This window comes from Mytilus trossulus, chromosome 2 (assembly GCF_036588685.1).
Source record: "Mytilus trossulus isolate FHL-02 chromosome 2, PNRI_Mtr1.1.1.hap1, whole genome shotgun sequence".
NCBI lineage: Eukaryota > Metazoa > Mollusca > Bivalvia > Mytilida > Mytilidae > Mytilus > Mytilus trossulus.
This window is the reverse complement of record NC_086374.1, coordinates 2,021,511-2,034,779: the sequence shown is the minus strand read 5'-3', so window position 1 is coordinate 2,034,779 and position 13,269 is coordinate 2,021,511. Positions and strand designations below refer to the sequence as shown.

At 30.3% G+C, this 13,269-nt stretch overlaps 1 protein-coding gene across 1 annotated transcript; it reads right to left on the bottom strand.

Moving 5' to 3' along the window:
• Positions 1 to 806: 806 nt before the first annotated feature.
• LOC134706232 (proteasome activator complex subunit 3-like) lies at positions 807 to 13,269 on the bottom strand. The gene is made up of 10 exons (XM_063564982.1): positions 13,120 to 13,269; positions 10,436 to 10,468; positions 9,301 to 9,363; positions 8,792 to 8,884; positions 7,872 to 7,941; positions 6,786 to 6,898; positions 6,324 to 6,392; positions 5,582 to 5,704; positions 1,753 to 1,839; positions 807 to 1,130 (listed from the first exon to the last, which is right to left on the bottom strand). Exons 1-10 carry the CDS (start codon positions 13,171 to 13,173, stop codon positions 1,047 to 1,049), a joined length of 789 nt encoding a protein of 262 aa, XP_063421052.1. The 5' UTR covers positions 13,174 to 13,269; the 3' UTR covers positions 807 to 1,046.

Sequence of the window (13,269 nt, the reverse complement as noted above, 5' to 3'; positions counted from 1 at the left end):
AAACACATTCATCTTTAAGATCTTTTTTTAATGTATAAGAATGCCCTGAATAATATCAATTAACTTCTTCCTCAGTCAACAATGAATTTATAGAAACAAATGTACAAGTTACTTCTATTTAAAGAGACCATGAAAATGTTAAATATTTGTATGAATTATATTATTTAATTATTTTTCTGCTAATTTCTTAAAGAATTCTGAACAGATTTATTCAAACATGTTTTGCTTTTAAAATTTTGTATATTTGTTGAATTTATATGAGTAGAAACTATCACATTTCTGTGTTTATATCATGGCAATTACCAATGTAATAATGATAGTGTACACTATGTTACACATATACACCTAATGCTGAGTTGAAAACATTAAATGCATCCTTGCAATCAGAGGCTACAGTTACAATTGTTTTCAACATTCTCAAACTTGCCCCCAAATGTTAAATGTTTAAATCAAAGCACAAAATTAACTCTTAATTACTGACAACCATTATAATTTGATATGCTTTCTTAAAAACTTCAAATCTTGTATGTCTTTCAATGTTTACGTATTTGAAACTGGAATAAATTCTACCACTGCAAAATATATCATTATCTTTGATATTTATATTGGATTTGAAGATATAACAAGTTTTAACGGTAAAACATTAATTTTCATACTGGTTTCTTAAATTACTCATGAGTTACATATATTCAGTGCAAGTAAATTTTCTATTTTCCAAATTTTCCACATTTTGACACATAAAAAATAAATGCCATTTCAGGTTTTTTTTTTGTATATAATACTTAAAGTTACTAAAAAGTAAATACTTTCATTTTCAACTAGTATTTTCTTTAATATACATATTTATTTCTGTTTCTGTTTTTAAGCTTAAAATCATTGAATATAATTTTTTTACTTCCATCTTCATTTCCATAGCACTATATTTTAGGGGTTTTGTTTCTTCGAAAATTCTGTCTGGATGTTTTTAAATAACATATTTTAGTAAAATAAACAACAACAATTCAACTGTAGAGAAATGTCCTGCACCAATCTAAATCAATAAATATTTAGTACAAGTTTTGATGTGCATTATCATTTTTTGGTTTCTTGATCTTTTCCATATTCTTCAATATAATATCATGTAGACTTGCCTACAAAGAAAAATATAGTCAATTATTGTAAATTCAGAAATTATTTACATTAATGGGAACTTAGCGACTATGTGAGTATCTCAGTAATAAGAACTCATATTCTACAGATTTTCATGAAATTGAAATAATTAAAGCAGTCTTGCATCTTTGTTCATTCTTCATTAATCACAAAATAAATGCATTCAATAATTTCTAAAATTACAGTATATTATTGTAAACTGTTGGTTAGCTGGCTCATGGTAAATATGAGACACAATTGATTAAAGAAAACATCTGTTCCAATTCTACTTTTTTTTTCAAAGTACAGACAGTTTCCAATTTTAGAATTATTTACAACTCTTGAGACTGATGGTGTTCCTAGTGATATTTTTTTATTTTTTTAAAGAGTTAGCACATGTTTTAATCTAGTGCAACATGATTTATAAAAGCATGGTCACACCTATATACAAGTTATTTCCCTTTACATTTTTTTTTTCTAACAGAAACAATTTAATAGTTGTTTGATAATGAACTGTTGCTATAATAGTTTTGATTTTTTGAAGGAACAACAAACAAACACAAAACAGTGTGATAGAAACTGCTAATGATCAAATGAGGAAGAAAACACGAGAGAATTACTTACGTAATGGTTACGTAATTCACAGGAAATGAGTCGTATGCTGATAAATTCCTTCTCATCAAGCTCTCTCACGGATTGTCTGTAATCATCCTACATAAAACAAAAATTAACCATGAAACCATTGTATTTATCACATGAATTAAAAAGTTTCAAGTTCAACTCAATGAAAAAATAAGCAAGACATCAAGATGTCAACATGTTGTCTTAAAATCTTTCTAAATAAAATCCAGTAAATCATATCCCATCATGTTGCATGCTTTTTTTGTTTGTTTAACAATTATACCCTGTAAATCTAAATCAATTATACTGGAACACACCTGTGGTATCGCGGGTCCCTGACTGAATTAAATTATATAACTATGTGCAAGCCTTATCTTAGTATTAGTTTTTTTATCTGATAAAGTTATGTTGATTATACGATACACAATTTTCTCTGTTTTCAAATCTTTCTGTTTGAACCCGTCGAACTGGAACTAATCAATTATTGGTAATATTAATTATTTGAAAAACAAAAGGTCCTGGAATGGAGTATTTTTTAATCAACAGCATTGTCATATATTAGTTCTAAATAAAGTTGAATTCTTTGTTTCGCTGTTTTAAGTCATGCCTGCTAACAAATTGAAAACTGTACCTATACGCCTTATTTTAAGTCCAGATTTTAGTATTTGTATTGTTATCTTAGAAAGTCTAAACTGATTAAAATTTGACGATTTAGTAGTTTCAACCCTGTGGATATAGCATATTAATCCTGAATACACTGTTTGGTGGTGCGCCTGTCAAATGCGGAACATACAAATAAGGTAATAGGTAACAGGTGAATATACTATGGGTATCAGTATCGGACTTGATCCGGAACTTCTTAATTATTGGCAATATTAATTACGTGGAAAACAAAAGGAACTGGAGTTGTGTAATTTATAATCTACATCTTTGTACTATATTAGTTATATATAAAGTCAAATTCTTTGATTCGTTGTTTTTACGTGATGATGGCTGACAAATTGGACCTCGTAATTTTAGTATTATAGATTAGATGAATGACTTTATTTCTGTTATATAGCTTCCTTTTGTAAATTTTTCTTGATATGGATAAAATAAGTTCTGGAAGGAGTCATTTTAATATCTCTTCCAGAATCCAGTACATCTTGCTACCATTTTCTAAATCTAAGCCCAGAAAAAAATTTGTAATGAAATAAGTTCAGAATACAGAACCCATAAAAGTACTTACAAGATGGGGGTACTTTGCTACTTTAGATACTAATTTAGCTCTAGTTATATAATATCTAGAGATTCAGAAGTCATGGTGGATTACAGTACTTACAAGATGGGGGTACTTTGCTACTTTAGATACTAATTTAGCTCTAGTTATATAATATCTAGAGATTCAGAAGTCATGGTGGATTACAGTACTTACAAGATGGGGGTACTTTGCTACTTTAGATACTAATTTAGCTCTAGTTATATAATATCTAGAGATTCAGAAGTCATGGTGGATTACAGTACTTACAAGATGGGGGTACTTTGCTACTTTAGATACTAATTTAGCTCTAGTTATATAATATCTAGAGATTCAGAAGTCATGGTGGATTACAGTACTTACAAGATGAGGGTACTTTGCTACTTTAGATACTAATTTAGCTCTAGTTATATAATATCTAGAGATTCAGAAGTCATGGTGGATTACAGTACTTACAAGATGGGGGTACTTTGCTACTTTAGATACTAATTTAGCTCTAGTTATATAATATCTAGAGATTCAGAAGTCATGGTGGATTACAGTACTTACAAGATGAGGGTACTTTGCTACTTTAGATACTAATTTAGCTCTAGTTATATAATATCTAGAGATTCAGAAGTCATGGTGGATTACAGTACTTACAAGATGGGGGTACTTTGCTACTTTAGATACTAATTTAGCTCTAGTTATATAATATCTAGAGATTCAGAAGTCATGGTGGATTACAGTACTTACAAGATGAGGGTACTTTGCTACTTTAGATACTAATTTAGCTCTAGTTATATAATATCTAGAGATTCAGAAGTCATGGTGGATTACAGTACTTACAAGATGGGGGTACTTTGCTACTTTAGATACTAATTTAGCTCTAGTTATATAATATCTAGAGATTCAGAAGTCATGGTGGATTACAGTACTTACAAGATGAGGGTACTTTGATACTTTAGATACTAATTTAGCTCTAGTTATATAATATCTAGAGATTCAGAAGTCATGGTGGATTACAGTACTTACAAGATGGGGGTACTTTGCTACTTTATATACTAATTTAGCTCTAGTTATATAATATCTAGAGATTCAGAAGTCATGGTGGATTACAGTACTTACAAGATGGGGGTACTTTGCTACTTTATATACTAATTTAGCTCTAGTTATATAATATCTAGAGATTCAGAAGTCATGGTGGATTACAGTACTTACAAGATGGGGGTACTTTGCTACTTTAGATACTAATTTAGCTCTAGTTATATAATATCTAGAGATTCAGAAGTCATGGTGGATTACAGTACTTACAAGATGAGGGTACTTTGCTACTTTAGATACTAATTTAGCTCTAGTTATATAATATCTAGAGATTCAGAAGTCATGGTGGATTACAGTACTTACAAGATGGGGGTACTTTGCTACTTTAGATACTAATTTAGCTCTAGTTATATAATATCTAGAGATTCAGAAGTCATGGTGGATTACAGTACTTACAAGATGAGGGTACTTTGCTACTTTAGATACTAATTTAGCTCTAGTTATATAATATCTAGAGATTCAGAAGTCATGGTGGATTACAGTACTTACAAGATGGGGGTACTTTGCTACTTTAGATACTAATTTAGCTCTAGTTATATAATATCTAGAGATTCAGAAGTCATGGTGGATTACAGTACTTACAAGATGGGGGTACTTTGCTACTTTAGATACTAATTTAGCTCTAGTTATATAATATCTAGAGATTCAGAAGTCATGGTGGATTACAGTACTTACAAGATGAGGGTACTTTGCTACTTTAGATACTAATTTAGCTCTAGTTATATAATATCTAGAGATTCAGAAGTCATGGTGGATTACAGTACTTACAAGATGAGGGTACTTTGCTACTTTAGATACTAATTTAGCTCTAGTTATATGATATCTAGAGATTCAGAAGTCATGGTGGATTACAGTACTTACAAGATGGGGGTACTTTGCTACTTTAGATACTAATTTAGCTCTAGTTATATAATATCTAGAGATTCAGAAGTCATGGTGGATTACAGTACTTACAAGATGGGGGTACTTTGCTACTTTAGATACTAATTTAGCTCTAGTTATATAATATCTAGAGATTCAGAAGTCATGGTGGATTACAGTACTTACAAGATGAGGGTACTTTGCTACTTTAGATACTAATTTAGCTCTAGTTATATAATATCTAGAGATTCAGAAGTCATGGTGGATTACAGTACTTACAAGATGAGGGTACTTTGCTACTTTAGATACTAATTTAGCTCTAGTTATATGATATCTAGAGATTCAGAAGTCATGGTGGATTACAGTACTTACAAGATGGGGGTACTTTGCTACTTTAAATACTAAATTAGCTCTAGTTATATAATATCTAGAGATTCAGAAGTCATGGTGGATTACAGTACTTACAAGATGAGGGTACTTTGCTACTTTAGATACTAATTTAGCTCTAATTATATAATATCTAGAGATTCAGAAGTCATGGTGGATTACAGTACTTACAAGATGAGGGTACTTTGCTACTTTAGTTACTAATTTAGCTCTAGTTATATAATATCTAGAGATTCAGAAGTCATGGTGGTTTACAGTACTTACAAGATGAGGGTACTTTGCTACTTTAGATACTAATTTAGCTCTAGTTATATAATATCTAGAGATTTGGTCTAAATATGATGCTGCTTCACTTTCTACTTGTCTAGCTTCACCAAGAGTGTCTTCCTAAAATACAAGTAAATGTACAAATAAATTAAACAGGTAATAATATTTATTCAGCAATGACATCTGGACTATTAATAAACTGTTGACTTAGGAATATATTATAGAATTGTTTGTTATTTTTTCTTTTATAAAAAATAAGTTTTCTATGAATATGATTAGTCGTAGTGTTCCATGTTTATTTTTTTTATTTCCACAACATTCTATTAAGATTTTTATTTCATTATTAAAGATGGAGAGTTGTGCAACATCTTTTTGAAAATCTTTGAATGTAAAATAATTTCCATTTTTGAAAGAAGGTGCCGGTGCACAAATCTTTTAACAACTATTTTCTAAAACATTTGTCATTGGTTTTGATATGGATGGAAGAGAAAATTTCAAGTATGGTGTAATGTCAAAACACATTTTCTCTTTAATAGAGCATTGACAATTATATTTTTCTATCAACCAAAAAATTAGGTAAAAATTTCTTATAATCAAAATGGTGTGTTCATTCTTCATTGTGAAAAAGCATTTTCTGTATTAAAATATATATGGTTTCTCTTGGTTGGTAAGGCTGATGCCTCAGAAAAGAATTCCAACAATAATTATAGCTATTTTGACTGACAACAAGTTAACATACCTGCACTGATACACCAAAATTGTTGCCATCTTCTATCTTAGGTATCAACAGTGTAATCCACATCTTCAACTAAAATAAATATTGTAAATCAAATAAATAATGTCAATAAAAAAAATAATGAAAATAAAATAAATTTCACCTTGTTTCCATTGATTTTATTTTCAGCTTAAAAAGGTTATTTCTAATAGTTAAGAATGACGACATTTAAAATTTCAAAGTCAGCATTAAATACAAATCAAGTAACTAATTTGTAAATATTTAATTGTTGATCTCTGAAGGTAAAGTATCTGTTTGGTAATGGCAATTATATGTTTTTCAAATGACTTAAAACAATTCAATCAATTTGTTAAATCATTTTCCGAAACACGAAACATTAAAAATCATTGAATAAAGAGTTACTTCTCCTGCAATAAAATAGCTATCTACCCCCTTAGATATGAGAAGACTGCATCTAGTACTTACAATGTTAGCATGGTCAATGAGTTCTTGTATATAAGGCTTTATTTGATCTGCTAACACTGCTAATCTTTTATTACAAGGAACTGGTCCATTAGGTAAAATCTGAACTTTTGTACCTAAAATAATTCAATTATTTTTCACAAGTTATAATAAACGAACACATCATCCTAAAATGGTTCATACTTTGATGGTATATGGAAAAATGAAAGCATTTATAGTAAAGGTTTCTTTTAACATATCATTATTTTCTATGCATGAATAAACTGTGAATGTTTACAATTTAGAACTTGTGCTTTTTTATGTTTATCATCTTCAAAGTGAAAGATGCTATTTAGTTTGGTTAAAATAAATAACAAGAAGAATGTGTCCATAGTACAGGGATGCCTCACTCACACTATTATTATCATGTTCAGTGGACCATGAAAGAGGGGAAATAGGACCTTTATCGGGACTCCAGGATCGGTTGGTTTTAAGCTCAGGATTTTGGGATTGACCCTTTCGGAATTCTCTTTTCAAATTTTGGGATTTCGAGATTTAAATTCATTTAAATTAAGAACCTCAGGATTATGGGTTTTAAGCCCAGGATTTGGGATCAGGACCCCTCCTACCCTTCCTCATGTAATTGAGGTCAAAACTCTAATTTGGCATTAAAATTAGAAAGATCATAACATACTGAAAATTTGTACTAAGTTTCAAATTGATTAGACTTCAACTTAATCAAAAACTACTTTGACCAAAAACTATCCTGAAGCGGTACAGACAAACAGACAGATGAACAAACTGACCAAAAACACCTAAGTGGGGCATAAAAATAAAAATGTAAATCATAAATTTTTATATAGCCTTGGGGATAGTGGTCTTTGACAGAATTGCCAAATTTCAGATGATTTTTGGAGGCTATCTTGTGTTTTAAAGTAATAATTCATCAATTGTTCTCTTATTGGGCATTAATCATGATAAAAAGTAAAACAGAATCTAGAATCTGTTGAAAGTGGTCCTTTATAACAATTCATTATATTTAGACAGGGAAGGGACATCACTGTAAATATATAAAATATGTTTTGCCTAATTAGTTTTTCGTTACATTACCTGCTATATCTTCTACTTTATCATCATTATTGTGTTCTAACTTCTTTCTTTTACGGTCTGGCTGAGAAGGCTGAGAAAGAAAAACAACAGATAAAATAAATATTCTGCTGAATTGTTACTTGATAAATGGAATTCTAAACAGTTTTCTCATTAAAAAAAGTTAATACTGGAAATTAAAGGAAATTACTAGTAGGATATCATTATCAATTATCAATGATTTTACTCTTTTATATAATAAGAGATAAAAAAAAGAGCTACTGAACCAACGCCTCTTATGTTTAGTGCTGGTAGAGTTCCCTTAAGTGGATACCAGATAGTATGCAGGGTTTTCAGCGGTCTTTTATATATTGTATATAACATTTCAATATACATTGTCATCTTAAGCTAACATATTTTATTCTATGGTATTGTCTTATGGTGTGAAACTATATCATTGGTAGGTTAACTTGGTACTTATGTCATTTTTGTGAGACTAGCAATACAATAAAAAGATTATTGCATGGATTCTGATGATTATTCATATATGTTGAACAAGAATCATTTATTGATATCGTGCCTTTTACCTAAATTATAAAGACTAATATTTATAGATATTTTAATATTTATAAATGAAATATAATAGCAAGTGTATTCCTTTTAAAATTTGGGTCGATCCCCTTAACAATTTTCATTATCTGACTATGCCGCGTGTAAGGACAGAAAAACATTCTGTAGGATGTAAAAGAACTCCTGCAAATACTAGATTGTTTGTTTGTCAAACTTTCTTCAAAACACAAAATACTCTTTTATTCACCATTGAAAACATGCATTTTTTGCCCTTAAATCCTGCTACTTCACTTTGAAGTATCTACCTCTATATAGCAGTTCCTATCAGTCTGTGTATTGTCCAGATATCTAGTTATTTTATAGTAAACACAAACCTCTGATGTATCATTGTTGTAGAAGAGAACTGGATCAGGAACAGGTATATTTAAATCTGTGTGGTAAGTAGCAGCATCTTTTACATGTAAAGACTGCAAACAGAAATAAAGTATTACAAAATAACAATGACTAAGTTGATTGGTATACATTGTAAGACATATCGCTATTGACGACTGTACTGTATCTAACAAACATGTTACATATCATTAAAATCAGCTTATGCCTGTAAGGTCCAAAAACAAAAGTATCATCTGCAAATATAGTCAATATGGAAATGTCCAGTTTATAATAAAATTGAGAATTGAAATGGGGAATGTGTCAAAGAGACAACAACCTGACCATAGAACAGACAACATAAGGTCAAACTAAAGAATATCTGAAGCTGTCAAACTAAAGAATATCTGAAGCTGTCAAACTGAGTTAAAGACTAATATCTACCACAATTTTAGTGCCAACATCTGATTCAAACTATGAATGCAATTAAAAAGTTCTTATATTAATTTCTTACCTGATATATATCTTCAAGTTCTAATATTTTGCTTGGGAAGACATGATGTACAAGATGATCTCCCTATAACATATCAGGTTATTAACATTAGTAACCATATCAAGTTATCAATGTACATTGTAAGTCAACATATTGATATACAATTATTTTTGCTTACTCATTTATACAATAATTCTTGTTAGTTACAAAGAACCTTATTAAATTGATTTCATGCATGATTAATTTTCATCAGTTTGATCTCCTAATTAATGTAATTTTCAACTAGACTAGTGTTGGTAAAATTGAATAATATGAATCCGGAATGCTGGTTGGAGAGTTGCCTTGTTGCCAATCATACCACATCTTCTTATTTCTATTTTGAATCTTTAAGAGAATTTAGAGATCAATTCACTTACATATATGCAATACATAAAGATATATATACATGATCTATGATACATTTAGTGTTTAGACTTCTGATCATTAGTTATTGGCTTTGAGCTAGCTTTTAGTAACTGTGAGTACTCTAAGGTCTATACTTTGAGTCTTTAAGCAAAATAACCTCGTTTTTAGATGTTCAGCAAGTATTTTGACAATTTAAAGAGTTGAAGGTTGCGTTTTTGTTAGTTGTTTTTTGCTGTGTATCGATCTGATGAATTATGCCTTTTTCAACCGATTTAAGTACATGTAGTTGAATCTAATGTAATTCATTCTTTGTTTAAACTCACAACATGCTGTATATATATATATGCGTGTGAAAAGTTTGCTATTTAGTGAAGGTAAAATTACCTCCAATTCAGCATTTGTCATTTTACAAAGACAATCTATATCAAATTTGTTTTTTATTCATCATTATTAATTTTTTAAGTACGTAATCTAGGCTGTTAGCTTTTTGCTTGAATAATTTTACATTTGTCATTTCAGGGCCTTTAAAAGCTTGCTATGTGGTGTGGGTTTTGCAAATTATTGAAGGCATATATACCTCAGATCATATCTATAAATGCTTTATATGCTATATTATACATTATTTGGTCTCATTTGCAAGCATACACTATTTTTCTTATTTTCATAATAAGAATTACTGGACAGTAGATTATACTATAAACTTATATTGTTCATGTTTTGCTTTTCGACCATTCTTTCCTTCTGTACTCACATCTGTTTTAAATTTCTCCTTAAAATCTTCAACCTACAAAAAAAAATTCAAACATTATATATTGACAAACTTGCATCCAACACAGGGTAAATAGCCTTTAAACTTGTATATTAAAGGATTAATACATGTACCTGATAAAACTCATTACACATATGGAAACAAAAATAAAATGGAAATACCTACCTACTTACCCTATCATACTATTTTTAAAGGATGTAACCTTAAGCAGACATATATTTTCTTGGCCTCATGTAGGCAATTTGGTTATACAGAAAAGAGACAGACAGGTCCAGTCTAAGTTACAATTTTGGCTGGTAGTTTTGTGTGTCCTATAAGGCTACATATAAAAATGTATGTTTACAGTCGGTATTTGGTCATGTCAAATGTGTCTGAAAGTAAAGATTTTAGTCACAACCAAAAAATATTAATGAATTTTATGACTTTTACCAAATTAATGGAACAAAATGTTTTTTACAATATTTATCTATATATATATCTACTATAATAACTTCTTCGATAGACAACTAAAATGTATAATTTCTGAGTGAATTACATTTCATGAATGTCATTCTTAAAAGTCTTAAAGAGGGGCAAAAGATACCAGAAGGACAGTCAAACACATAGAAAGAAAATAAACTGACAAATACATGGCTAAAAATAATCAAAGAGCTGAATAGCTCTGAGGGGAAAGACGGCCCTTGTTTCTATTTAATTATGTTTTTGGAAAGGGTATCTTTTGATAGTTTTCAAATGAAGAATGAAAAAGAGAACAGCTAGAACATGTAGAAAGGTTGACAATATTGAAATCAATTGTTGTTTATGTAATTTCATTTCCTTAGTTTAGGATTCAATTTGGACCAATGGAAGAGATCTGTATCTTCTAAATCTTAACATTTGATTAAAGTTGATAGCTAATTATCTAAAACTCAACTGAATTCTGTCATTTCACAACAACATAAAACGACGTTTCATGTCAAAAAAGAATACTAGTTTGGCTTCAATTCTTCCATATTCTTTCAAAAAATTTTTCCCCCTCATTTCAAATTCTCATAAATTCCGTAAATTTCCTCTGATTTTGGCACGGTTTTCAACAAACGGAACCGCCATGTTTACACTTTCATCCGGGTATTCATCAAAGAAAGATAACTCATGCTTGCACTGTTTTGAGCGGGAAACATAAAAGAGGTATTCCGATCCCGGTAAAATGGGACTCATCGTCAGCCGTCTGAAGCGTGAATCCCGGTAAACCGGGACTCATCGGCGAAAGGGTTAATACTAAAAATGTAGTGTGCTATATAATGGTTATATGGAAATGTGCCACTTGCACGATATGTGAGGTAAGCTAAGTGTATTTGTATTTTTGTTTCGCTTAGCTTTAATTTTTAATACTTGCTTTTATTGTTACTTTTTGTGATTAGTTGCTTTTTGATTTAACAAGCATGCAGCTTACGTTTTGTGTAGTTTATATTACCAACACAAGTATTGCTCAATAGACTTTGGTATGAGACAGCATATGAGAACATGTACTATAATAACTTAAAGTCAAATTGGTATAACTGTAATTGAGACAAGTAATTGCTATGGTATCCACATTATATATTTTTGTGATCAGATACATGTGAATGCAGCTAAATAAGTTTGCATGATAATGAATTACGAACATTAGTTTTACAAAAAATGTAATTATTACATTACCATTATTGAACTTCGTTACTGGATAAAAGTTACAGATTCTTGTCAGAAGTTTAAGCTCTTTATTACTGAAAGCCTCAAGAAACTGGCTTTTACATAAGTACACATGACACAACATAGAAAACTAAAGACTTAGCTATAGAACCTAACCAAAAGCTGGGGGTAATCTCAGGTGCTTGGGAAGCGTAATCAGATTCTGCTCCATGATCTAGACTTACTAAGTTACTTTTCGTAATAATAATTAATAGAATAAAAGTTGAAAAGAGAAGTATACATACATGTATACACTCATCAGGCCCGTAGCCAGGAATTTCCAAAGGGGAGTTCGTTTGACTCACAAACTCGGCTTTATTAACAGTCACAATTCAAACAGAACATCGACTTTAACAGTGCTTATTAGTTTTCAAGGGGTGTTCGTCCGAACCCCCCTGGCTACAGGTATGCTCATAGTCATACCAAGTTTGGGGCAAGTAAATAAATAATATAAATAAATAAATAAGCTTTATTTAGAGTCTGCATGGTATATAAAACATAGACAAACATAAGCTCTAATGAGCTTTTAACCGACATAAATAAGTTTGCATGATAAGTACCTCTTTGCTATACATTTTCCATTTTTTTTCCGCTATAAATCTATGGTGCACTTATTCAACAACTAGTACATGGCCTAATTCTAAAATTGGCCCATTTTTTTAATTTTTTGGGGCCCTGACCAGGGCCCACATGCATCTAGAGAAAAATCCTTCCAGATCACTGAATTTGATCTTTTGAAAACTAAAAACATAGTCAAATTGAGTGGGATCTTTAGAATTTTTAGTGTTGTGGCAGTGGCAAGGGTCACTTAGTAGCAAAAGTCATCTTACCCTATAAATGATGAAATTATAAAGCTTCAGCTGTTCAGTTTGTAGACAGAAATTTAAATAATTTGATCAAACTGTCCACTAATTTGAACAAATGTTATAAAATATTGAAAGTTGCCAAATTAATACAACCTTTTTGTCCAATTCTTCCCTTTGTTTTGCAGATTTTTTACCATCAGTTGGCATTTTGTTATGAGAAATATGTTTTCTGAGCGCCCAATGCGGTCCCAGAAGTTAAAGTCTTTTTCGGCCTTCTCTTAAAAGAGTCAATCAAGGGGAGGT